General features: G+C 39.8%; 1 protein-coding gene across 1 annotated transcript in view; it reads left to right on the top strand.

Annotated features, from left to right (window-relative positions):
* The first annotated feature begins 1,710 nt into the window (after positions 1-1,710).
* Positions 1,711-26,332, top strand: part of PIK3R1 (phosphoinositide-3-kinase regulatory subunit 1) — a 169,049-nt gene continuing 144,427 nt past the window's right edge. The window contains exons 1-2 of the mRNA XM_044063736.1: positions 1,711-1,838; positions 6,958-7,684. Coding sequence (XP_043919671.1) covers positions 7,354-7,684 — 331 coding nt within the window. The 5' untranslated portion in view covers positions 1,711-1,838; positions 6,958-7,353. The remainder of the gene's footprint in view (positions 1,839-6,957; positions 7,685-26,332) is intronic.

Consider the following 26,332-nt stretch of genomic DNA (forward strand, 5'->3'; position numbering starts at 1 on the left):
TGACCTGAGTAGCATGAAGTTGGCTTTGGAGATGTTTTTTTACAGAGGTTTCCTTACTGGGGGGTGGGATGTGGATGTCAAGGGTGATAAGCTTATGGTCAGACCTGACCAACAAGGGGGTGATAATAGGTGTGGGGCAACGATTTCCCATGTTGGTAATGACCAGGGTTAGGATATTGGAGCCCCTGGTGGGACTGAGGATTAGTTGATCCAGGGCGATGGAATTTATGAATTCCAAGAACCGTTGGGCAAAGATGTTGGTACACAAGTACTTTTCCCAGTTAATGGCAGGGTAGTTGAAATCACCCAGTATTAGTGTGTTTGGTTGTATCTTAATATTTTCCAGTATGTTTAGAAAGGTGTAGCGAGAATCTTGGTGCATGGTGGGGGATCTGTAGCAAGCTACAATCTGGACTGCAGTCTTAAGGGGTTGGGAGGGTGGCCTAATGGTTAAGATGTTTGCCTTGCAAACATAAGGTGCAGGGTTTGAGTCTCACAAGGGACTATTAGCAAGTCTTAAAATGACTCGCAAGGGCAATTAGCTTAGTACCAATCTATACAGGGGTCAGGAGGATGGCCTAATGGTTAAGGTGTTTGCCTTACAAACACAGGGTACAAGGTTTGAATCTCACAAGGGGATAATTGGCTAGGCTTAAAATGGCCTTGCAAGGACAGTTAGCCTAGTACTAATCTATAAACCTAGTGTTAGTTGCTGTATTGGGCAACTAGCCTGGTGTTGTGAATATGGACACTCCTCCACCTTTAGTGTTTCGGTCCTGGTTTGGTGGCCGAAAAGTGTGGTAAGAGTTGTACCCAGGTATTGCAGGGGTGCTCTCCGTCTAATGCCTTAAACCAGGTCTCATACTGCACAGATATCGATGTTCTCCATTTTTAGGAGTGCCTCGAGAGAGTGCATTTTGAGGTTTAGACTTCAGGTTTTGCATGCTTGTACCTGTTAGTGGAATACTGCAATGGCTGTGGAGGGCGATCTATTATCCTCCTTAGAGCCCCTTCTGACCATGACCCGGCTCTAGTCTGAACAATGTCTTAATGTAACTTACACTATGGAGGGGAGGCCGTTAACAGTCCAAGATCTCATTTTAATGAGAGAGGTGGCATATCCCTAGAGATTTAACAAAAACTTTTTCTCGTGAAGTCCTGGTCCAATTACTTTGTAGGCGAGAAACTTCCCAAAGAGAGTTTAAAACCCGCAATCAAAAGATGTACTGCAGGCTATGACATCTTCCTGTCCAAAAAAAAAAGAAAATAAAACTTGAGGCCTCTTAAAATCTGACCATCCTCAGCCTACACTGTGCAATACTAGTATATTTCATGGATATTTCCATTGTACTATAGAGCTTGGCAAAAACTTCCGTCACACTATAATACAGCCTTGAAATTAAAAATGGAATAAACATTGCAGTTCAAGTCTCAGCATAATATGCCCTATACATAAGAGCAGACAGGCCTAACTTTCCAGCTATAAGAACTAGGTTTTTGTTAAGAAAAAAATGAGACGCGTGCAGTCACTAATCTGACTAGAACTCCAGGAAACACTGAATGAACGATTGCCCCCTTCGGTCACGCCTTCCTTCTATATGGCTGTAGTGATAGGCGTGGCCTTAATCCCCTGATCGGCAGAGGCTGATTGACAGATTACAGTAGATGGGAGGGAAGAGGGGCGTTTTTCAGTAACGAGGATCTGTAACTGCTTTTTTTGAACCACTAGCTGCGGTGGGCTACGGGGAGTGAAGGTACTCGAGAAGAAATAACTGAGTTGGGATTAAAACATTGCTATTGGAGGGGAATAACCCGTTAAAGAGTGGTCATTGATCCTGGTATGTAACGCAGGATTGCAAAGCTGCAGTCTTTCTGTCACTGGAGGTGTAGTAGCATTGCATGGAGTTCCTTGTTGTATGAGCCACTGGTTGTGTCGCGGACGGCAGTGGTAGTGCCGTCAGCTTAGAGAACAACTCTGCAGATGTTTCCCTGTCCAGATATTCTGCTGCAGCCTCTAGCTGCTGTTGTGGATCGCTGAGTGTTAGGGCTATGCAGGCATCGGGGTACACCCGATGGGGAAGTGGATGTTTGGCAGTCGTCGAGCATGAAGGAGCAGTGCTGCTCTCTGCTGAGAGTTCCTTCCCCTTTTCTGATCAGAGTTAGTCCTCCAGGCCTACTTGGAAGGGAAATGAGCGAGGTGCTGCTTTGTTGTAACACGGATGTCAGGCTTTTTGTGAATGTGTTTCTTGTGCACTGTAAACCAAACGAGTCTAGACGTCTGCAGGCAGTATCACTTATTACAAATGTGCTTTTAGGTAGTCCTTTTATCCCAACTCGACTAGTTAAACCCGTAAGACTCTCTGATCCAGTCTGGCTTTTGATGCAGTTTTTGCAGTTTGGGAGTTTAACGACCTTTTGGGTCACATATGGGCACTTCGGCTTAGAGTTGGAGTTCTGCGTGAACATCAGCTGTAGAATATTCAGAAGGAAAAATAATCCTTAATGCGCCCATATTCCAGTCTAGTACGTGTGAACTTTAGCAAGCCTTGTGCCCATCAACCAGGCTCGTACCTCTCCACTAATAATAAAAGGGTACTATATTGCACATGGGGCTCATTTTATTAGGTTTTGCAAAACCCTGTAAAATGACCCCCCCCCCCCATTTGCCCTCCGAGTTTCATATCAAGTGTTCACAGAGTTTGAATAATTATATATTTGGTGTCAGATTTTCAAAAATAAATGGTACTTTTTTTCTTAACTTTATCTTGTCCCGTTTATAGTTTTACTAGTTTTTATTGGTTTAAATTGGGTAATGCAGAAATGAAGTGGTGTCTGCTGAATGCGCCTTTTATAAAATAAGAACTACTCTGACGTTTTAGTATGAGTGTAACAGCATGGTTTACAAGTAAACTGCAGAACCAAGGGAGAAGTTGGGGGCTTACAAAATTAGAATATTTTGAGGTTATGTTGTGAAACCCCGGTTTGTGTACTGTAGAGAGGTCAGCAATGGATACTGGAAGGGACTAAATGTCTTGGTGCTGCTGAGTTTATTCATTTTTTTTAATGTAGGCAATAAAAGCTCATCAAGTTTAAAGGTTGGCAGCATTGTAGTTAAGGTGTATCAATTTTGTCCATTTTGTATACAATGTTCAAATATATTTAGCCTTCTATTTGGACAGAAGAATGCATACTAGTGACCGTAGGGTGGTCAGCTGAATGCATTAACAAAGATTAAACAAATCTAGAGTGTTTGCTGTTGTAGTTGTAGTAACGGGAACAAAATCCTGAAAATGGTTTCTGTATTGCTTTAAGTTTCTGTGTTACCTGATTTTATTCTTCCAGATTCCTGGCTTATCCTTGATATTCTTTTGTAATTTTTTTTCTGAGAGTGTATTTTGCATTGGCTACTGCCAAAATGATAAGCACTGAGTTGTGCAGAAATCACCATCTTTCTGAAGGAGTTTCAGAATGTTTTGCACAAAGTTGTGAGAAAGGGATTTGTTTCACAGGTAGTCAAAACTGAGAACTGTATATTAAATAGTGTTATACCAAAGTTATAACCCCTCATCCCTGCACACGCACACCCTTACAGATTTTGGTGATTATTGTTCATTGGAGCCCTTCACTTTGCTGCTTAATGCCTGGTTATGCCAGCAGTTAATAATCCTTGGACAATGTGTTAATCATTCACAACCTGTAACCAGAAATAGAAGCATTTAGTGCACTAACCTGATGCCTAATGTCCTAGGATTATTTAAAACCTCTTAACTTGGCACCATTAAATTTCCATTGCATGACCTTTACAGACAAAGTGAGGAATGTTCCTGAGTTGTATGCCTTTGCTTGTTTTATGAATCATTTGTAATACTTTTAATTCTTAGTTTGTCATAGATTTCTGGAGAGGAGAAAGGGTAGTAGCACTGTCAGTACTGTTACAGAATAAATGCTTAGTTGTACTGTGAATGAGATCTTAGCATACGCGTTCAAGTGTTACTGGTCCAATGTAGGCATTCCATTTTTTTTTTTTTTTTTAAGTAAACTGTCTTTTATGATCTGTGAATTGGGTAGTACATTGAGTAGTACTGTTGTAATTTTTTAAGTAATGTTTGGAAATGTATGCCCTCACTTGGCTAGACAAGATTAGGGGAAGTTGGTACATGTGGGCCTGCAGAAAGTTGGTCACTGTCTTTCTTCCAGTTATGTTTTATGTTTGAGTTAGTGCTTTGCACTGAAGCTTAAAATCAGGCATGCATGCTTTTCACAAAAAGGCAGCTTAGAATTTGGTTTTCCTACTATTTTTTGCAGACTTTTAGCAATAATTGCAGGTGCTGCAATGCAAATTTGTCACATAGTTGTATTTTTAACTTTAGTAATGTATTTATATTCTTATTGTCTTGTCGTTTACTTGTACTTTAAGTTGTCACTCCAGTTTTAGCATTTTTTATAAACTAGCTTAGATCGCTCAGGAAAGCGGGTGTTTGCACTGCTGAATCTACTTGGAAAAAAAAACACAAATTAAATAGCTTGCATTATTGTGCTCATTGAAATCTGTTTTGGGTCCATTTAAGCAGTGTTTCAGTTTTTTATTCTTTAAAACACAATAATTTGTGTTTTGAATGGCAGGCATTGCAGTGAAAAAAAAGGCAACACATTTTACGGTTTATTTTCAAACTTAGTAATTGTAGTGTGGGTCATGTTACAGCTTCCATATCTTCCCAGCGATTTGCTTTGAGTACTGCTTTTATTACATTCTGTCCCTTGTACTTTTTTAAAAAAGCTAATGAGTTTTTATTCTGGTAAAGGCATGTTAATTAGTTGAGCTCTACTGTTGCTTTGCAGCATAGTGAGTTGAGATGGCTTTGTAATGGTTTAGGCATTTATTTTAAATGAATGCTGTGACTGTACCGTTTTGGACAATAATATATTTTTTTGATTACACGTTGTGCATCGTACTACTTGGATTGTCTGTAAACTTGAGCAACAAGGTATGTTGTACATTTCAAGTAGCTTTACACTATTGCATAGCTGGCTAACTGGTGAATTGGGCCTCGTGTGTGTGTGTGTGTGTGTTCAGAAAGGTGCTTCTTTAAAGCTTAGCAGTAAAAGCAGTCTTCCCCAGTAAATGTAAGGCTTGTGATATAGAGACTTTATTGCAGACGTGGTTTTGGAGACTCTTGAGGTCCATCTGCATTTCTTAGTCTCGGGTGTGCCTTTTATATTTGTAGAGCAGTGTGTAGATAGAACAAAATGTATTGCAGCATTTATAACAAGTTGTACATATCTAAGTTGTATGTGTTAGAAATACTGTGCTAGTTCCATGAAGACAAAAGTGGTTATGAAGCCAAAATGCCTAAGGAACTTCGAGGGGCAGACACATGCATGCCTGCACAGAGATAGACCGGACCTTTTAACCATTCAGTGACCAAGTCTTTTCTCCTGATAATTTTTTTTGTGTGAGATTCTTGTAGAAACATTTCTGAGGTTAGAGTGTGTGCTTATTGCTTACATAAGCAACTTGTAACACTATGATCTAACATAAAAAAACTTACTAAAATGGATCTTTTCTTTAGTGGAGCAAAAGTTGTCAGTCAAGCATGTTTTTTCCTGTAGAATTAGCCTTTGTAACTGTCCAGAAATGTGACATGTAAATGTGTGATTTTATATATAGCGGAGCTTGTTTAACAGAATCTTGTTATAGTTACCCCATTATCTCTTTCTCATAAAGGTATTTGAACTCTATTACTTGCGTCTTAACAGAGAAAGGTGTTTGCAGAGACATGGTTGAAACTGTTCATTCTGTATGTTTGCTAGATTATGTAGTGGTGTGTGAAGAAAAAAAAATAGTATTGGCAAATGTTTTTCTTTCTGGAATGATCTTTACTGTTATGAAGCCTTATGTTGAAATGAATCCATTACTACTTTACAGCAAAATTAGAAATTGCGGTATACTGTGAATACAAAAAAATGCGTCTGCCTTTACCTCTGCACATGCTCAGTTGTGAAGTCTATTCGTAAAGTTTCGTTCAGTGCTTAAAGGCAGCAGGAATGTAGAGCTAGCAAGAGTGGCAGCTGGTGGATGATTGCAGAGTTGCAGGAGAACAGGATCAAGTTTGAAATTTCAGAATTGCCTTTGAGCGGCATAAAATTTGACTAACTTAAGCTCAGGTTCCACCTAGCATTGTTTTGTATGTTAGATAAGTAGAATGCGTAGTTTAGCCTCACTTCCATTGACATGACCTTAATGGGCTAGTCCACAGGGCATGCATTCTTCCCTTAGAAAGGAAAAAGTGGAGGAAATTTGCCTTAACAGCCCCTACTGGAGACCAGAAGTGGATGGAGAACTTTGCACACTGCTTTAGTAAGGGATACAAGACTGCAGAATGTTTGTATGGAGTAGACACTGGTTGTAATGATGTCACTGGATGTCTTCTTCCTGGCAAAAAAAAAATGGATTTCAAGACCCTTTCCACTGGTTTCTCTAGCTTATCATAGTAAACTACCAAGATACTGGTTTCACTCTTTGCTGTGTCAGTGCCTTTGTTGGTATAGTGGCAGGGCAAGGTAATTTTAGGGAACATGGATATATATGGCAGATCCCAAAGTCCTAGTTGCTTCCTGCAGGGATTTGGGAAGGATGTATGTAATAGCTGGTATGATGAATAAATATTTTAACTATTTGTTATTTCTGCCCCAAGACATTTTATATTTAATGAGACATTTTAGTGTCATTAGAAAAAAAAAATAAATTCTCTTTTTCCATTCTTGAAAATGTTTAAAGGTTTGTTACATGGACTGAAGTTTGAAGTTACTGAGACAGACTTAAAGTTCACTGCTGTGTGTCAAGTTTAATGCATGATTATTTGGGGTAGTGGGCATACACTGTATTTGCATTGCATGATCATATATTATTTTGCGTTTTCACACCGTTAAATTATGTATTTTTTTTTTTTTTTCAAGGTAAAAAGCCTGTAAAAGGAGAAACCCAAGCACTACAGCTCACTGCTTATTTCTGTACCCCACGCCTGATCAAGATTTCCATATGTTAACAGCTTTGGGGCTTTACTGCATTATTTTTGTTTTCTGATTTATTCCAAGCGGCTTTCTTGAAGCAAAAGTACAAAGTTCTTTTGTTCCTCCCTGTGACATCCTAATCTATTTTTGAGAGGAATTAGCAGATAGCTTTTCAAGTGGCTTGTTATGCCAAGCTGGAAACAGCAAGGAACACGAAAACACTCTGAGGTTTAGTAGTGCTTTTACTTTTTTGAACACTTTTTTTTTTAAGTTAAAAACAAAGCAGATATCTGCGGCTTCACTGTCCTAGTATAAGGATTACTGAATGTAACAGCCTTCACCATGAGCACAGAAGGATACCAGTACAGAGCCCTGTATGATTACAAAAAATCGAATGACGAAGAGATAGATTTGCATGTTGGGGATGTGCTGACTGTAACAAAAGGCACATTTATAGCACTCGGATTAAGTGACAGAGATGAAGCGAAACCTGAGGAGGTTGGATGGCTAAATGGATATAATGAGATGACTCGAGAAAGAGGTGACTTCCCTGGCACTTTTGTCGAGTATATTGGAAGAAAACGAATTTCACCTCCAACACCAAAACCACGACCACAGAGGCCACTACCTGTGGCCCCTGGGCAGGCGAGAGTTGAGTCAGAGCCTGAACCAGGTTAGTATTAATTTTTTTTTATCAGCGGGAAGGTTTCACATTGCATGGCTTAATTCATCAGTAATTTTATACCTTCTTATTTCAAAATGTTAACCAAGTTTTAGAAGAATACACCTTCATGTATAGAACTCTGTAACAGCACTGTATGTGCCCACTGTCAGGGCAGTTTGTTATAGGAAATTAAGTATTCTCTCAATTTGTGTGTGTTTTTTTTTCTGTTAGTGTCTTACCCCTCTTTTTCCCCCCTTATAAACCTCTACCTTTTAAAGGAAATGAGACATTGCATGGAGAACATATGCAAATATTTGGGGACCTGCCCTATTGCAAGTGATAAAAGGTGGTTGTAGTAATTTGTGTGCTCTGCAGATTTTATGTACCTCATTTCATTTAGTAAACAAATTATTAATAACAGTACACTTGTATTTGGTATTGCTATTGAATTTTTTTTCTGGTGCCCCCCCAATGTTATACAGAGGAATTGGGGTTTCTGTTGTTGCCTCACAGCAATAGGTTCTCCCGTTCGATTCTCAGCTAGTGTGCGGGGGGTGCCTTCTGTGTGGAGTCTGCATGTCCTCCCTGCGGGTCGAGTGGCGTTCCGAAAGACATGCTTGAATGGGCGTGCCTTCTTTGAAGGTTGGGCGTCGAGCTGGCAACTTGGCACCGTGAAAATCTACTGCCAGTCATTAGCTGATCGGAGTTCCACTGTGGCGACCTCTAACCGGGAAAAGCCGAAAGACAACAACATACTGCAGCATCCTAATAGTACATCAATGCATTTCCCCTTTGGTCTGCTTGATGTATGTGGTTTGCATCCTTCACTGACCTCCATCTTTTCTCCAAGCTGTAGTGTGACAGTTGAAGTTACTTGCAGAGTCTGGTGTGCTAGTCCAAAACATTTGATTTTCTGTTCTCATGGCTAGTAATACCTATCTTGATGATGATTTAGTACTCTGCATTTGCAAGAATACACTCTGAAAGTTGTTGTAAGGTGAAGATCCCTTTCCATCTAAAGTGCCAGTCTTTGAATTCCCTTTTTGTTACTAAAAGGAATGTTATGACAGTTTCAGATTCATCCTTGAGTATATTTTACAGAAACAAGTAATCGTTGTGGTAACTATCACTGTTCTTATTAGTACAGATGCTGAGACTGGAAAGATACTTTGAGAGTATGTCAGTAAGATTACTACAAGAGGTGAAATGGAAGAACAGAAAAGGTCAAACACAATGTGTGTGAAGCACATGCTTGCTTTGAGCATGTATCACCTTTACTTAATTGCACATAATCTTTTTGTGTGAGCTGTTTTCTATGCAGAGTCCCTGCAGTCTGTGTTCACCTGTTTTCTTTCCCGTTGTGGGTCCATTTTTAAGTGTCTTCCTGGTGATATTTTCTGTCATTGCTGGAGTTACCTCAGATATTTGAAAGTCTATATGCCTTCTTATACTTACTGGAACTCTCTGTTTTAACACAGGACTGTTTGCTTCATGGCTAGTTTTGGCATGTTCCTTTGCATCAGTCCAGTGTTTTTTTTTGTTTCCTGTTGCCTTCCTTTTAGTTTCCACATTATTCTTACCAAATGCATCCATTGCTCTTTTCTGTTTACCACTTAAGCCTGTAATCGGGGGGATTTTATTCTCAGTGTGGTAACTGGCAGATATTTTGAAATAAGCAACTAACCTGTCTCATCATCTGGACGTTTCTTCTCTGAGCGGAGTGCAGTTGAAAATTTGCGAAGTACCCTCTCCTTATTGTATTTAGCATTGCAAGCTTCTGTTGTCTGTTGGCAGTTTGGATTGTCACAGCTTATCAGATGTATCCTATTGCAAGTTGAAAAGGTTCTAAAAGCTTTGTGCAGTTGTGGCATTCTTTTATTAAAAAGGTACATAGATCTCCATAATTTTACTGTAGTGGATTCAAATTTATCTAAATGTCTAGCACTAGTTCGCCAACTTTTAAGGAGGTTAATGCAAATATTTTGAACACTTTGTGATTGCGGCATAGTGTTTCCTAGATGATTGAATTTCAGTGAGAAAACTTGAATACCAGGGTATACAACGAAAAGATTTTGGGAAATCTTAAATTGAGCTAGACTAGACAAAAATGTTTTCCGGTATTTGCAGTCTCCCTCCCTTTCCAGTTTCTTCTTCAGTTGATGAAGACAGAAGTGATGGAACAGCAGTGGTTTATTCAGTTTGTGGAAGAAAAACATTTTAATTACAGCAGTAGCAAGATGCACTTCTAAACATCTCATGTTTCAGTGTTTGATGCCTAAGTGGAGGAAGTGCTTTGTGGCCAGTTGAAACATATTTGGAGTATGTATAGCATGGCTCAGGATCATTTGATTACTCCGTATTCGCACATTTATAGCCCATCTGGTTCTGATTTTGTTTTTTACTTTTCCCATCTAGTTATATTCAGAAGGCTTTTCTTTACATTTTCAGACTTCTGACCCTGCCCCTTGCACTGTGTGTACAGAGTAGCAGTTTGTTTATTGACAGCTGTCCTTTTTACTTGCGTGACTCCAGCATGTGGACTGGAAAGAAAACAAGAACTTTTAATTTAATTTGTGTGATATTTCTCCTGCAATGAAACCAAAATTTCCTCTGTTAATGGATATTTTTTTTCTTTTACATTTGTTATGCTTATGGAGAAGAGGTTTTTATTTCAGCTCAAATTTAGGCTTTTGTAACAAATGCATGCACTTTGTCCTTTTTATATTCATCTCAGTACAGAAAGAGTAGCATTATTTGTGGTTGAATCATTTCAAGAAGGGGGCCGTTTTTTTTTTTTTTTTTTAAGAAGTATGTAAGTGACCCTAATGGCGTGAATTCAGAGTTATGAGAATTGCAAAGCAGGTTTGGAGAAGTACACTTTGGACCCTAGGGGATGGGGGGGGGGGGGGATCTGACGCCAGTTCTGAATTTTCTTCTCACTTATTTTTCCACCTGCTACAATTTTACCCACATCATCCTTCTAGGGGGAAGTCTTCAGTTTGTTTTTGGCCACTTGTTTTATTGTATCCCCGTGTGAGTTTTTGACATGCCTGGATAATTTACAATGATATATCTATACTGCAATACTTCTGACTGGTGACTTAACTGTCATCTTTATATTTTGAAATGTTATTTTAAACTGCATACTGTATCTTATACTTTTTGAAATACTTCTTGGTGGGCTTACCCACGTGTACGTGTGTGTGTGTGTGTGTGTGTGTGTGTGTGTGTGTGTATTTTATGCTCAAACCTTTGCTGGGTAAAATGAGCCCATCTAGCTTTTCTGTACAAATTATAAAAGCAGTGCAAGTCATTTTACTTGTCACAGTAGCACAAGTCATCCTAGAGGGCACAATGCATATTATACTTGACATTTTTATTTTAAATTACAGTGACCACTCATAAAAACTAAGCTTTTGCAAACCCAAGTTCAAGAAAGATGCTGGTTTATGGAAGGAAATTGTCCAGCTTTGCACCTTGTGCTAAAAATAATCAAAACTAAACCAAGCTGGTCTTCTTAACTGTCTTGCTTAATCAGTGTTTCTAGGCAACAGTGCTGTGGATACATTGGTGTGGTATTGATGCTGCTTCTAAAAGGAAAAGCATTATTGTCTTTGAATTGAAGATAATCTGCTTTAGATATGCCTTTAGTGGCTAACAAGTTCTGGTATTTACATAAAGGATTGTATTCTGAGGTTAACCTAACAGTGGAGTTATAGTTCCACTCGATGAATAAAGGGGTGGGGGTAATGTATGACTGAACTCTGCTTTGTAGGTACTTTGGAAATATGCATTCTAGGCACACATTGTACTATTAGTTGTGTGCAGATTTCCTCCTTTTTGAGAGTGCACTGTCTAAGCAGTAATTCACAATTTTGCTTTGCTGCGGTAAGAGATACCTAGGAAAATAGACCTTGTGTATGACGTCCCATTGGCTGACTTATTCTGCCCAGCTGTTGGGACCAATTAAATTTCTTCGCTGTATCAGAAGTTTGTCAACTCTTTGCAGATCCTCTGTTACTTAAACACCACCTGCCTTTTTTTTTTTTTAGATGTTGTAGTATCCCTTCGGTTGGAATCTCTCAACTTGTTTGTATTCCTTTTTTGTTCACTTTTATATAGCTGCTGCTCATAGAAGTGAGTGCTATTTATAATTCAGTTAATAACTTTTTCTATTGTTTTATTTTCACTTTAATTGGGTGAGTTAACTGATGCAAATACTTTTCAGCCACAACAAGGGTCAAATTGCAGGTACAAGAAAATGTTGAACTCGTATATACAACACAAGTTACAAAATCATCTCTCTAGTAACCATTTCATATGCTTAAAGGAAAAATGCTGACAGTATCACAGAACAGTAAATGCAGTAGTTAATACTTAACATATAGAGAGAAAATAGTTGCCTTCAAACAAGCTAATGTAATAAATTATAACTGTGTTTTTTAATTTAACATAAACTTTGGACACATATCTGGTTAAGCGACTTACCCAGAGCCTCGCACTAGGCAAGTAGATGAACACGTCTCTCTTCGGGGGTGACTCAGGAGCAATGTCTGGTTAAGCAACTTGCCCAGAGTCTCGTACTAGGCAAGTAGAGGTAAAAAAAGTCAAACCGTATACAATTTGATTTCAGGAAACGACAACAGTTCTGAGATTGACCCTATCCTGTTTTTGAGGATGTTAGTTTTACATTTTCATTTGTAAGTGATGTCTTCATAACCTTAGGTGAACGTGGATCTATTATGAACTTTATGAATTTGCTGCAGAATGTAAAGAGATTGGGGTGAAGGTCAGCACCTTAAAATCAGAGGTTGTGGTTCTGTCCTAAAAGTCATTTACTCCGCAGGTATGTGTGATGGGGAGGGGGCAGCTACCTCAAAAAGAGTTTACATATCTTGGGATCTTGTTATCAAGTGCAAGCAATGGGATGATTTCAGGTATGTCTTTTCGGGGTGGGGGGGCAGCTATCTCTGAGTTTAGATAACTTGGGACCTTGTTACAAAGTCAGAGGAGAAGGGATTAGGAAACGAAGCATAGACTGCTCCCCAGACTCTGAGGAAGCAAGAACCAAGTTGCAGGGCAAAGCTCTCCGTTTGCAGTACGTCTGTGTCCCATTCTCTTCTCTGGTCAAAAGGACTGATTCACAGAAATGGACATCTGAAATCTGGTTCCTTCTCGGGGGTAGCTGAGCTCCCTTTCTATTAGAGCGTGAGGAGCTGGGCAATTTGGGTGGATGTTGGGCAACCACTGCCAGTCGGTGTTGAGAGGAGGAGTCGCATTTGAAGTGGGTTGGCTACTTGTGAATACGGCCTGTGGGTAGCTGTGGTGGGCAGGTGCATCAGATGCATCCTTCTGGAACAGTCCACTGGGTAGACCCTGGTCACTTTGTATGGACTATGTTTTAGCTTGCCTGGGGATATTTGAGAAATCTTCAAGATGACCTGGAAATGTTACCGAACATGGGGAAGTTTGTCTAGTGTGATCAGCTTAATACCACTGTAACCCTCCTCATTACAAACTATTTGTGAAAATGATTTGGTAGAGGTATTGCCACCACCACGACTACTAACAATAGTAAAAACTTCCATGATGCCTTGTAGCCTTGTATCCACACAGCTCTGAGGTGTCTCAAATTGTGACACTAGTGAAGTTTTAAGAAACTGAGACATCTCTTGAAACACATGGGAAGAACTGTCCTCGTATTGCTTTCTGTCACATGCAGTATTGTAAAGATTCTGCCATGAAAAAGGTTAAAAACGTGCATTTTAGAGAACTGAGATATTGCTGTGTAAAGGAAATCCTGTAGTAACTGTAGCTTCAAGATGAGTTTAGATTTGCAGTTTTACTTGGATGGCCTTTTCTAAGGGGAATTTATTTTCAGTCGCACGTTAGTAGAGACTGCCATCATTCCTTGCTTACTAACACTGCCTGTTTGCTTGGCATAGCCCATGGTGCTGTGGGTGTTCAGAGTATGGTTGAATTTATCAAGGCAAGTCTTTGTGATTTGCTGAAAAATTGGAACTGCTGCAGAGGGCCAGACAAGAGCATAAACGTATCTTTCTAAAAATGCTGCAGAGAGGAAGCTGGTAGCAGTAGGATTCATCAGAACTGAGGAAGTTCAAAGTAAACCTCAGAACAGTGGAGCATTTTAAATCATTTGGTTTACTGTGTACTGCTAGACTGTTTAGCACCAATTGCTTTAGTTAAATACTCGCTTTTATTTGGGGGAAAAAAATGTTTGCGTTGCACTAGATTACACGTGACCCTTGACCTTCAGAACCAGACAGTGACTTGTCGCTGAGTTAAGGAACACAATTGAAAGTTTCATAAACACAGACCTTGCCTTTAATTAGGGAATGAAAAGTAAATGCATGCTTAAAATCTGCTAGTGAAAACATAAATGCAAAAAAAACAAAATTAGATGGAAATAAAATAACAATTTATGGAGGGTATTAAAATGCCAAGTGACTGCACAGAGTTGTGGTTCAAAATGTTATTTAGACAATGTGTCGAATTAGGAACCAAATTTCCATGATTGCTTTCATTGCTATGTGCTGACCTTGTAGGTTTAAAAGTATACACAGTGCCATTTCTTCTGACTGTGCAGTAAGTGGATATCTTCATCACCTGCCTCTCTTATCTTTATGCAAAGTTTTGTGTATATAAAAGAAGCAGCAAATGTCCACAGTCATAGTACTGGGCACATTTGAGCAGTTATTGCATTTCTTATTAAATGTCCGCAATCCTGAATGTTATGAAATGCTGAGACTATGGTTAAGCTTGCAGTTTTTTTTTTTTTCCTTTTTATGCGTGACCTTCTTTTGTGCTGACAGAATTGCAGTAATTTAACCCAGGTGTGTAGAGTTTTCTTGGCTTAAGACAAGTTTTATTTTCCAGTATTCTTGTAAATGATGCTTTATAAAATATTGTGAGTCTGATTAGAACCCTTTTGGGTAATATGATACATTAATAGTTTGCATAAAAATACTTCAATCATTTAGTTTTGTTTTACATGTAGGAACAGTTAGTTTTATCACTACTCCATTCCAAACCTGAAATGGGAAGGCCCCCCCGTCAAATATTGGCAAATAAGTAGTAGCGGATTCTTGCATTATAAATGGGGAGTAGATTTTTTTTAGGCTTTATTCTTTGCCATCACCACATTGATGTTGTGGAAACTGGTCTGCATGTTCTCCCTTGATTCCTCTAACAATGTTTCTTCTGCTTTGCACTGTCCCACAGTGCAATATTTATAATACTCTGGAAGGAAAGATATGAAATCCATTGGTATATTTGCATTTACTATCATTAATGCAAAACTCTTGCATATATTACATATATCCTTAGAGCTATATATTCATGACAGTGATGCCATTCAGTAACCTAATTCATTCACTTTGCCTGACCAGAAAATTGTGCTATATCCTTAACTATAGGATTTTTTTTCATATTTGGGTACTTCAGTTTAGTAATATGCAAGTCTGAGATTCTTAGGACTTTTAATTATTGGATGGAGATGACTGTGTCTTTTTTTTTTTTTTTTTTTTTTTTGTGTGCAAGAAGGTTCGATTCCCGCAGCCTCTTTTGCCTAACTGCGACTCAGAGCAGAGCAGGTCACTTCACCAGACACTGATCCCAGGCTGAGTCTGAAAAAGGTCCATGGTGGTCAGTGCTCTACCCTGGAAGAAAAATACATTTTGGCATTATCTTTAATGTGCACCCATGAAATTTTTTTTTTTTTGCTGGTGGTAGAAAATGAATTCTTCTATCAGTCTCTTTGTAGTGATGGTACTGTGCGTAATGTGGGAGGTGGAGGTTATTCTCTTGTCAGATCTAAATTGCTGTTTGTATGCAAGAAGTTATTGCCGTATGCCATCTTGGATACACAGATAATACTCTACTGCAGGATCTTAATATTTTCACACTAGAAGTAGCACTGTTTCAAGTTTTTCACTGTTTTCACAAAAGTTGACAGATCGGTCAGTAGGCTGGTGTACTTAACACAGAGGGGTGGTCACCTGTCAATTGTGGCCCCCTTAGCTATGGGGGAAAAGAGATCAGGTTACACTTTCACTCCTTTTTTATCCTACCACTAAAGGTACTGGAGAACTGTGTCGTAATCCACCCATTCTTCAAAACAGTATGTGTCATGTGGGAACAGCGTGTCTTTACCTTCCAGATATCCATTTTTACCCTCCTTGCTGCCTTTCTGTATGCCCTTAGAAGGGCAGTGTTTTCCACAGATCTAGCCATTCGGATCTGAATGTAACATCCCTCTGTAGGCCGCTTCTGTCCAAGGACATAATGATGCAGGGCTGAAGTGGTGAAAAAAGTTTGAAAGAGTGCATAGGTGAAGCTTCCAATCGAAGAGCAAGCAGGTGAACTGGAAGATGTATACAGGGAGTATGAGTAAACAGTTTTTCCCCAAGAAAGTCATTTAGCCACTCCTAGAAGTTGCTGAGGCAGAGTATGTGAGTAAAAAAAATGCACTCATTTTATGGTTACCTGCTTTAACCAGTTCAGTCACAGATGATATGTGGTCATTTTTGGTATTCAGTGGGCACTGTGTATGAAGTTAATGTCTTAGGATGTTGCATTTTTGCACAATGTGGGTGTGTATGTGTACAGCTTTATATACAAGTACTCGCGTGCATACATACATAGACTCACCTACAGACCTTACGCCATAGATGAATAAAAATGTGGTATTGAGGTTATGTATCTTACCCAAATGTATCATCTGCAATTCTGGTGGCATAGTTTTAGAATATTTTAACTGCAAAGTGAGGCACTGTTCATGTACTTTTGTTTTGTAAAGTTTTCTTGACCAAAACAATAAATTGAATGCAAATAAAATAACTGTAAACGTAAACCCAGACTGTCAGTATTTTTGACCAGTGAAGATTTTTTTTGCTGAACTGTTTATATCCACGATGTGTGTGTGTGTGTGTGTGTGTGTGTGTGTGTGTGTGTGTGTGTGTGTGTGAGATCTGCAATAAGTGATGAGTGCAAGTCCTAAATATCCTCTAAATGTATCTGTCTCTAATATATACATAGTAGGTGGTGTGTGTTTGTCACTTGTATGCTAATTGCATTTTTGCTGTGGCCTATGTTTTTTGTTGGCCAGTTGAAACTAGTCTTATTGGGTCTGAAATGCTTTTTATGTATTGTGCTACTGGAATTCTGTTTGGGCCTCTTAAATTGGCAAGTGTGAAGAAAAGCACATACTGTTCCACAATGGTAAGTACTTTCTGTTCTGTGATTCAAAAAAAGAAAAAAAAATCTTTATATAAAGGGGCCTCTGTTCACTTGGCAAGGGTCTTTTATGGGTTGGGGGCCGGGTGTTGAATTCTTTCTGCCAAGAAGTATTTGTAATTTATTGCTGTGCAGGCAGCAAAACTGGCTCTGCTCCAGCTGACAGATGTGAGCAAGAAATGAGGGTTGCAAGAAAATGCTCTTACACATTCTTTCTCTCGCTGTGTGTGTGTGTGTGTGTGTGTGTGTGTGTGTGTGTGTGTGTGTGTGTGTGTTACATGGTTGTCTTTGTATATGTGACCAATCTTTTCAATTGCTGTTGGGCTGTAACTGATTTGAGTAGTTTGAGTGTTTGCTTTATGGCGGGAAATCTCCTGTTGTACAGTATCATTCAGAAGTCATAACGGGAAAACAAAAAAACTGCTGTGGAGTTTAGCTGGTCTGTTAATCTGTTGGTACGTTTTAAGATGGTGGAGGTCCTTTTCCTAATTTTAGCATTAACTTCCCTCATGTATGCATTGCCAATTTTATTACTGTTCATAATTAGCCTGTTTAGCACTAAACCTGTGTTGAAGATGCTGCTGAAAATAGTGCCCTGAGTATAAGCATTTATGTTTAACTGGGAGGTCCAAGGCTTATTTTCAGCACAACTTTTTTTTATATGCACTTTTTGGGTACATTCTTATTTTTTACGTGTATTTAACAGTCTCCTCAGCTATGAATTTTATTTCAGACTTCTGCTTTGTCTTTTATAAAATGTGTGTCGTGTGGGTAATGTTCATTAATGACACATTCCAGAGTTGCAGAATTTATTCCTAGCATTGTCTATCAGCTGTTATGAGTTCACGGCAAAAAAATATATGCAGTATATTCCTTTTTGGTTTGTCGATAGTTACTGTCCATGCAATCAAGTAGACCATTGAGAAGCCTAGCCCAATTTCCCAGTTACCCAGAGCACTGTCTTGTTTTAGTGAGTTGCTTTGAGACGCGCACCGTAAGCAAATAGCGGCTGAGGGAATTGAACCATGGACAAGAAGCAGTTTAGCAACTCCTAGCCTTAATGCTCTGAAATAACTGCCAGATTAGATGTCTTATGTTTGGTGCCATTGCCCACAATTTCAGCTTTCCCTTGTTTCCTGTTGTAGGAGGTTGATAGCTCTGGGAATAAGTAGTTATTGCCTGCACAGCAGTTCACTACTTTGAAAACCTGAGTAGTTGAGCATTCCACTGACTATACCAGATTGGAAGGAGGGGGTTCTTAATCCCCTGCACAACAGTTGGGTTGTTTGGAAGAATGTGCAGACCTACACAGGGTTGGGATAGGGTAAATAAAATGTATATTTGAACTGGATATTTTCATTGTGCTGCTTATAGTAATTGGTTTCTATCCACCACTAGGTAAAATCGTCCAAGAAAGTTGTTTGTTTCTTTGTTTCGTAACTTTGAAGCATCTCTGTTCTATAACGGCTGTAATTCACAGTATATATAACTGGTCTGTAGTCTGTGTATATTGTAGAATAAAATGTTGCATGTTAATAGCTCTTTCCTCCTCTGTGATTTTCTTACTGTGATTATTTATTAAAAAACTTTAGTTCAGCTGTACAGACTAATGAATTTGACAAAAAGGTTGATTATGTTGTAACTTGTCAGGTTGGAGCCTCCAATTTCTGTTTTGTTTGGTGACCTGTGCAGAATGTGTACAATAGCAGTCGCACTTTATATCTGGTGGAAGGTTGCCTTACAAGTAGGAAGTGCAGAGCAATAACAACCATCTGCTTAAGGCAAACTGTTAGCTGGTTTGTCTAAAAGAATTAAATGCAGCTTTTGATATTTTGCCTCTTTTGGGCTGTATGAGCTGCTGAATGACTCAGCCAGTGCTAAGTGTTGTCTTTGTAAAAGTTGCTTTTCAGGTTACTCATTGTAAATATTGTGAAACGGGGGTGAGCTGTCCCAGAGGTGAGGTGACATGCCTCATTGAACGCTGGCCCCTGAGGTGCAGCCATGGACACCACATTGGAGGGGAGAGTAATTGGGTAGACCATGAAACACAAAATACCTCCCCAGGTGAAAGGAGATTGCTAGACCCCCCAGGATGTCCTTAGGATCTGTGCTGCTCCCAGCTGCAACAGAGAAAGTCTGTGAGCATGGGAGAAGGTAGTATACCCCGAGATGGATTAATGCGAGAAAATGCTGGCTTGCAGATTGATCAAGTTGACTACCACATTTTAGTTTTTGGTAGCAAAGTGTCATCTTAAAAGACTGAATAATTATTGCATTTCTTAGTATGTAGGTTAGATGCAGTTTTGTAAAATGTATTAGACAAACTGTTTATATGAGGTATTTGGGAAAGTTGCCAACTTGTTCTGCCCCACTGCCACTTAGTGATGTATTATGTTTAGGAGTTGTTCTGTGATTTGCCTGCTGTGCTTTGAGACAGCTGGTTTAGAAGCTTGTTTTTAGAATGTTGCAGTAAAGCTCATAACTGCTTTGATTTGCTGCAATTATCTGAATGCAGAATATTTACTGTCTATTTTCTTTCAAAGTTTATTTCCCCACTGTTTACATTGGGCCTCAAATTCTTTAAAAGTAAGTTCATGCTTGTTTTTGTGATATCCTTGTGGATGAATTTAGAAATGTACTTTTTTGAGTGAGGTGTAGCTGTTTAGGACTTGAATATAAATGTTTTTATTTTGCTTTACAGGTGAGATGTTAAACTGAGGTCCCATGAGTTAGTAGAAGCTTGGGTGGATGTGAAAGATCCTATGACAGCAATTGAAGAAAGAGAAGTTTCCCCCATGCCCTGGCCATATTATTCCTAGTAGTGTAAAAAAAAAAAAATGCACATTGGGTCTTCCCTGAAAATAGGCCACTAGCCTAGTTGGACTAACCCAGCCCTTCTCCAGAAAAAGAGGTCATTGTTCCCCTCTACTCATTATAGAGTACAACGCCCCTTTTGGTATGTACCTCACAAGACATCTACAACAACTGGAAAGCCCGCAGAAATACCTCGCAAAGAGGATTACTGGCCTCAAACAGATGCCCTACACAGACGGACTCAAAACTCCAGCTTTACTCAGTCGCATATCGCCTACGCAGAGGCGATCTCTGCTTAACATCCAAAGCTATGTCAAACCCAAAGCTGTTGGACATACTCCCACTTAAAGAAATCCCAATCCCTCTGAGCTACATGTCAGTCGAGCAGATGGTGTAACCCATAAGCTACAAAGCATGCTTGAGATTTACAGGTATGCTGTTATACAGTAATTGTAAGGGAGCACTTTTGAATACTTAGTAATTCTGTACAGTTATATATTTTTTTATTATTTTCTTTACTTAAGACAAGTTTAAGTTTACTACTTCTACTACTATTGTCTGATCTGATTAATATACAGTGATTAACTAGAAATATAGGAACTGAACATCTTCCACACACACGAGTTTCTTAGACTGTGTTTTTCAACAAGTAATGTCCCACCATGTTCTCGTTTTGCTTGTCTCTAGGTTATTCCAATGCAAAATATAAGGGCTAAAAACTGTCATGGAAATGAAAGGCTAGACTTCTCCTCCTGGATTAATACATCTGTGAATGCTATAGTTGCAGTACATTATTCCATTTTAATACTTGATATGCTATAATGGAATTATAATAAAGCAGCCCTGTTTAGATATTTATAGATGCTCTTTGAGTGAAACTGTTTTGTAACGCCTCATATGAAGCAGAAGTAGTATCTAACCTTTTCTTTAAGAAACCATAAACATACAAGAAAATTAAAAAAAAAAAACAACTTAACAAATTCAACATATTGACATTCAATCACAAAAAAATGAAGGTGAAAACTTGTGCAAAAAAATAATTCCAGAATCTACAGACTGATGAATGCAGCAGGTCGCCTAGAGGAACACTGTCATTACAAACACTAAAACTGTATAATTCTGTGCAGAAATAGCATTTTGACTGACCTCCATCCCTTAGACAGGCATGTGACATATAGTACAAGAACATAGTGAGGTAATGTATCTTTCCGTCACACAAGGTTAGTGTGAAACTACCTCATTAAAACAGACACAGGTAAGAAACATAAATTTTAGGAAATGTAGTACAGCAATCCCTGCCGACATCTCAGCAGGTGCTTGCCCTGTCATTTTGTCCCTTGTCAGACAGCATGACTAGCCTGATTTGGTGTTTTGTCAGAAGTGTAGTACAAGGTCCTCTGACCATGTCTCTTTAGACAGACTCTACACCAAGTGAGTTATTGTGAGGTAGTTGCTGTCCATGAGTGCTGACTTGAGTCAGAAAGGACAGCTGGTCTATATAAAGACCTCATCATAATGTGTTCTACTAGCATCCCAGAATTAAGCATTAAACAGTTTATGGTAAAATGTAAGCAAATTTCGGTAAATAGGCATGTAGATATAAAGGGAATATTTCATTTAGGCAATCTATAGAAAATAGTAAAGCATGACCACAGCCAAACCCTATTTCTAAATCTTTTACTTCAATATAATGTGTGTGTGTATTCGGACTCCTGACTTCTTCTGATTTCTCTCTCATATGAATCCCTGTGGCATTTTAACATACTTGGGAGTCCCTTAAATAGCTTGTATTCCTGTCCCTTGGAAGGGAAAAACAATTCACTTGGCAGCTTACAAATGAATTTTAATATAGGCAAGCTTTAGATGCGTTTAAGTACTAACTCACACAAGACTGTAGCAAACATGTGAAGTGTAGACTTGTCAGTCTTTGCTGCTCTCCCCAAGAAACCCTAATGCGTGCGTGCACACCAATTTCTTTTGTTTACATAAAGTGGTGGTCTGCTTGAGTATGTGGACTAATACTTGTTCAAAGATCATACTTAATGGTGACTGATACTGTTGCCCCATCAGATATGGAAGCTGCGGGTTTCTGTGTTTCAGTTTCAGGAACTTGAGAATACTGTTTACAGAACTGTGAACTTTCACTTAACGTTTGCAAAGTGTTCCCCTGTCATGTTCGGGGAAGGAAAAGCTGTTGAAACCAGCATGCATACAGTGGAGGCACTTCTGAATTCTGAAATCTGCTGTTTGCAGCTATAGTGGTAGTGCCAATGGAACCAGTATATTCTGTAACAAACCTAGATTCTTCAAATTGTTTCTAGTTTTAAACAGAAGAGATCTTCACCCTTATGTATGCCTAGAATCAAGATGCTTGGTATTTTCTGTTTTTACTTGAGCATTACCTTTTAGGGGCCGCGGTGGTGCAGCGATTAGCGTTGTCGTCTCACAGCAAGAGGTCCTCCTGTTCTATTCTCTGCTGGAGCACCTTCTGTGTGGAATCATGTCCTCCCTGCGGTAGAGTGATGTCTAAAGACATGCAGGTAGGTGCGTCCATGAAGGGGTGTGCCGCCTTTGAAGGTTGGGCTGGCAACTCTGCACCGTAAAAAATCCACTGCCAATCATTAGCGGACTGGAGTTCTGCTGTGGCGAACCCTAACAGGGAAAAGCCGAAAGACCTTGGTTTACTTAAGCATTACCTTTAACGTGGGAGGGTTGCCATAATGGTTACAGTGTTTACCTCACAGACACAATGTCCAGGGTTTCATTCTCCCTTTTAGGAAACTGACTAGGCTTAAAAGAGCCCAGAAGAGAAGCTAGCCTAGTATTTAGGTGTGAACTCCTCTCTTAAGACACTCCAGAAAATACTTCACTTGAGAACTGAAATGTTTTCGTGCACAGCAATAATATCTGCATTGAGGTATAGGAGAGTCTTGGCGCTGTTTTCCTATTTCTTATCTTGTAACATACCTGAGCGGATTTATTGCATTTTCAATGCTTGCTTGAAAGAGGAATACACATTTCAAGGCTCTATACATTTGTTTTTCCTCGTTAATGGTGACTAACTCTTTTGGTTGAAATTTTAAAAGAAAATTCTTCTCCAGGCTACTTTGCTGATGAAATAACAAAACTTTGATTGTGATACATGGGAGTATATTGATTATGCTCTTAGGTACATAACAAGCATGCCTTTCCTTATCTGATGTCAAGAGGGGTGCATAATGGAGTTATGTATGGCTTTGAGCTGTTGCTGTAGTTTCACTTTAAAGCATGCACAGTAGCCACCACACAATATCACTGATGAGCACAATATCACTGATGAGCATGTTTTAAGTTTCAAAGCTACATAAACTTCTTACTGCCACAAAAGGCAGACTCTGAAGTGTTTTAACAGGTCTTAAAGCTGTTAGCCCATCCGAGGTACACTTGGCTCTGATAGTGAGATGAATAGTTTGACATCCATCAAGCACACTGTGCTTGAGAAATTCAGCTTCAGAGGAATCCTGTAATAGGTTAGGATTGGAGACCCAGACATAATTTTGTGTAATGTATGGAGCATTATGTGCTCCTTGTACTACTTGTAAGAAAGGTGCCAAGTGTTGTTATGGGCAGATCTCTCACTACAGAGGTGCTTCACGAGTTTTGTCTTTTTCTCCAGTATTGCTGCTTAATCATGTTGCTCCATAGACTTTGAGAGTGTTATGATCAGATATCTGATTATAATAGTCTGTTTTGCAGATAAGAACCTCTGGATGTTGCCAAGATGGTTGTTGTATTTTCTCTTAAAAAGATGCTGCTCAGCTGAATTGGCTGATGTCTACCGTCGTTTGAGAGAATCCTTGCATACCACCTGGCATGCTAAGCAACCACTCTTCTTGCCCTTTAATAAAATAAATCATTATCCCATTTCCCCATTGGAAACAAATTTCTAGCTAAGCATTCATGTAATTCTTTTCATAGTTTGACTTGTTTCTACTCTTCAAAGTCAAAGGTTTCATTTTCTGCTTGTCTCTCATTGGGGAGTATTTACTCATTGTCTTCTAAATTTTTTCCATGCATATTTCTGTTGTCTAATCTTTTCATCACAGTGTCATGCCTGTCTTTCTACTCAGTTGTGTACGGAATTGTAGGAACTGCCTTATGTTTTAAACCCTGAAAATGTAGTTGGTTGCCTTTTTGTATCTTTCCAAACGAGTCTGCCGGAGCATTTACTCTACAGCCTATGATTTGTAAAAGTGGTAATGGGCAGTGCTGTTCAGAGAAACTAAAAGAATAGTGGATGTTCTTCGTGTTTCATTGTTGCAGTCATCACACTTGGGTTATCCTGCCAGGGGAGTAGCCCTCAGTCGGCCCGAATACCAGAGGCTTAGCATTTCTGCATCGGTTGCGGCAGCCAATGCCATTATATCACTTTCTTGCCAAGGAGCCCGAAGCAGAGGCAGTTCGCATAAGTGCCAGTCAGCCTCTACCTCGTTTTTGTTTCCGAATTGAAGTTGAAGTCCTTCTAAAGCTAAGTACCCCGTTGGGGATCCTTTTTTCTTGCTCTAATCGAGTCAGAAAAAGTTATGAATTGTCTCGCCTGTGGAAAGCAAATACCACACCGAGACTTCCATTCTTACTGCATCACCTGTTTAGGCTCAGACCACAACCTCCCTCGCTGTCGCTTTTGTGCTTTGTTCAACACCAGAACTAAACATCGTTGGGCCCTTATTGTAGCTAGATATTTTCACTCTCAGTCCTCAAATTCTGATATGGCTTCAGTAAGCCATCTGACTACGGATCTTCTGAAAAAAACGAGGATAAAGACAGACCGCACAGGTCCAAAACTGCCGACAGTACTTCCGTTAAGCCAGTTAGTTCTCTGGTCCTCAGTGAGGTGCTTTCAGAGCCCCTGATGCCCACTTCTATGGATTCGCAGGCCACTACCGAGACCCTTTCAGAGTCGGGTATGCAGTGAGACTCTTTGTCTAAGGATCCTGCGGGATGTCTTTACCTTGGATGGGTCCGGAACCACTGAGTAGGCACTGGCTTCCGAGTAAGTACTTCACACTACCGATACTCGACACAGAGTACTACTTTCGCGTCATCAATTCTTTCTAACAACTGAGTTTCTAAGGCCTAGGGTACGAACTACGCCAAAAAAAAACGACCCAAGCTCAGGCACCTGCTTCCTTACCTCCATCTCAAATGCTTAAAATGGTGGAAGACCTTATTATGCTTATTAGGGGAGGCCAGGCTTGCCTGTTCCAAAGGAAAAGAGACTTGTCCCAAGTAGTTTTTATCTGAACATGAGTCCGATGACTCTGATGCTTCTGAAAATGAAGACATGCAACCCCTCTCTGCTTATGAGGATTCTGATGCAGAGGAATACATTCCTTCTGCCTCTCCACCAGAGGATATTTCATTTGGTGAAACCCTTCATACTGGGAATGTCAGGACTATCCTCAGTCAAAAAAGAGACTCGGGGAATTCTTAGATTTACCACAGCACAAACCCTTGGCCATTCCTCCTGTCCTGGATTATGTTGTTTTTGTGGAATCCAGTTTGACTCCTGACACCCTTCCTCCTGCTCCCAGGAAACCTGACCGTTACTACAGAGTCCCTGACTCTCACAAATTCCTTTTCAAAAAACCTACTGCTGACCCAGAGGTCATCTCTCAGGGACCTAAAGGAATTAAAGCAACCTCCGCTAAGAATTTCACCCCCTCACAGGGATTCCCGAGCTTTAGACAGCTGGGGTAAAGAAGTGTACACCTCTGCTACTCTTGCTATTAGAGCGCTAAATTGTCAGTTCCACATGCTGAAATATCAGCAGCATACCATGGAACTCCTCAAACAAAAAACATCTTCCTTTCCTGCTTGTGCAGAAAATAAAGAATTACAAGAGCTTATGCGTTCTGCAAGCCAAGTTACTAATCACATCTTGCGATGTGGCTTTGAATCCCTAGAAGCACCTTGCAGGGCAGCAGTCACTGGTTTTGTCATTAGAATGCATGCTTAGCTTAAGGAACACACCTTGCCAGACCATGTCAAATCAAAATTATTGGACGCACCATTGAACAAAGACAATTTGTGTGGCACCAAGGCATTAGAGGTCTAAAAAAAAATGTGGAAGAAAAAGCTAAGTCTATGCAGACAGACTTTTTACAGGTCCAGCCTCCGAGGTTCAGTAGACAGTGCCCCTCCAAGCACTGGTCCTTTCCAGGCCAGCTCAGCCCAGACCCAGGGGAAGCAGACCTCCCAGACAGCAGCCCAAGGGAATGCAGAGAAATAAGCAATGGTGTTCCTCCTCTTCAAAAACAGGCAGTGCTAAGCCACCCCCTTATGGTAAGAACTCGCAATGACTTTACACCTCCACCCCTTACCTCTGCCCACCTGCTTGTGCTCCTAGGAGGAAAACTCTCCCAAGCAAACAGCTGGGCCTCTATTACCAATGACCGATGGGTCCTCAAAATAGTGTCCCAGGGATACACATTTTATTTCCATACTCTGACAAACCAAAGAGGGTTCCCAGATCTTCCTCCAAACCAGTGGGCAGAGGCCTAAAAGCAAATCCTTTCCCTGCTCTCCATGAGGGAAATACAGCATGTT

This window comes from Protopterus annectens, chromosome 2.part2 (assembly GCF_019279795.1).
Source record: "Protopterus annectens isolate FY-2018-M chromosome 2.part2, PAN1.0, whole genome shotgun sequence".
Classification (NCBI taxonomy): Eukaryota; Metazoa; Chordata; order Ceratodontiformes; family Protopteridae; genus Protopterus; species Protopterus annectens.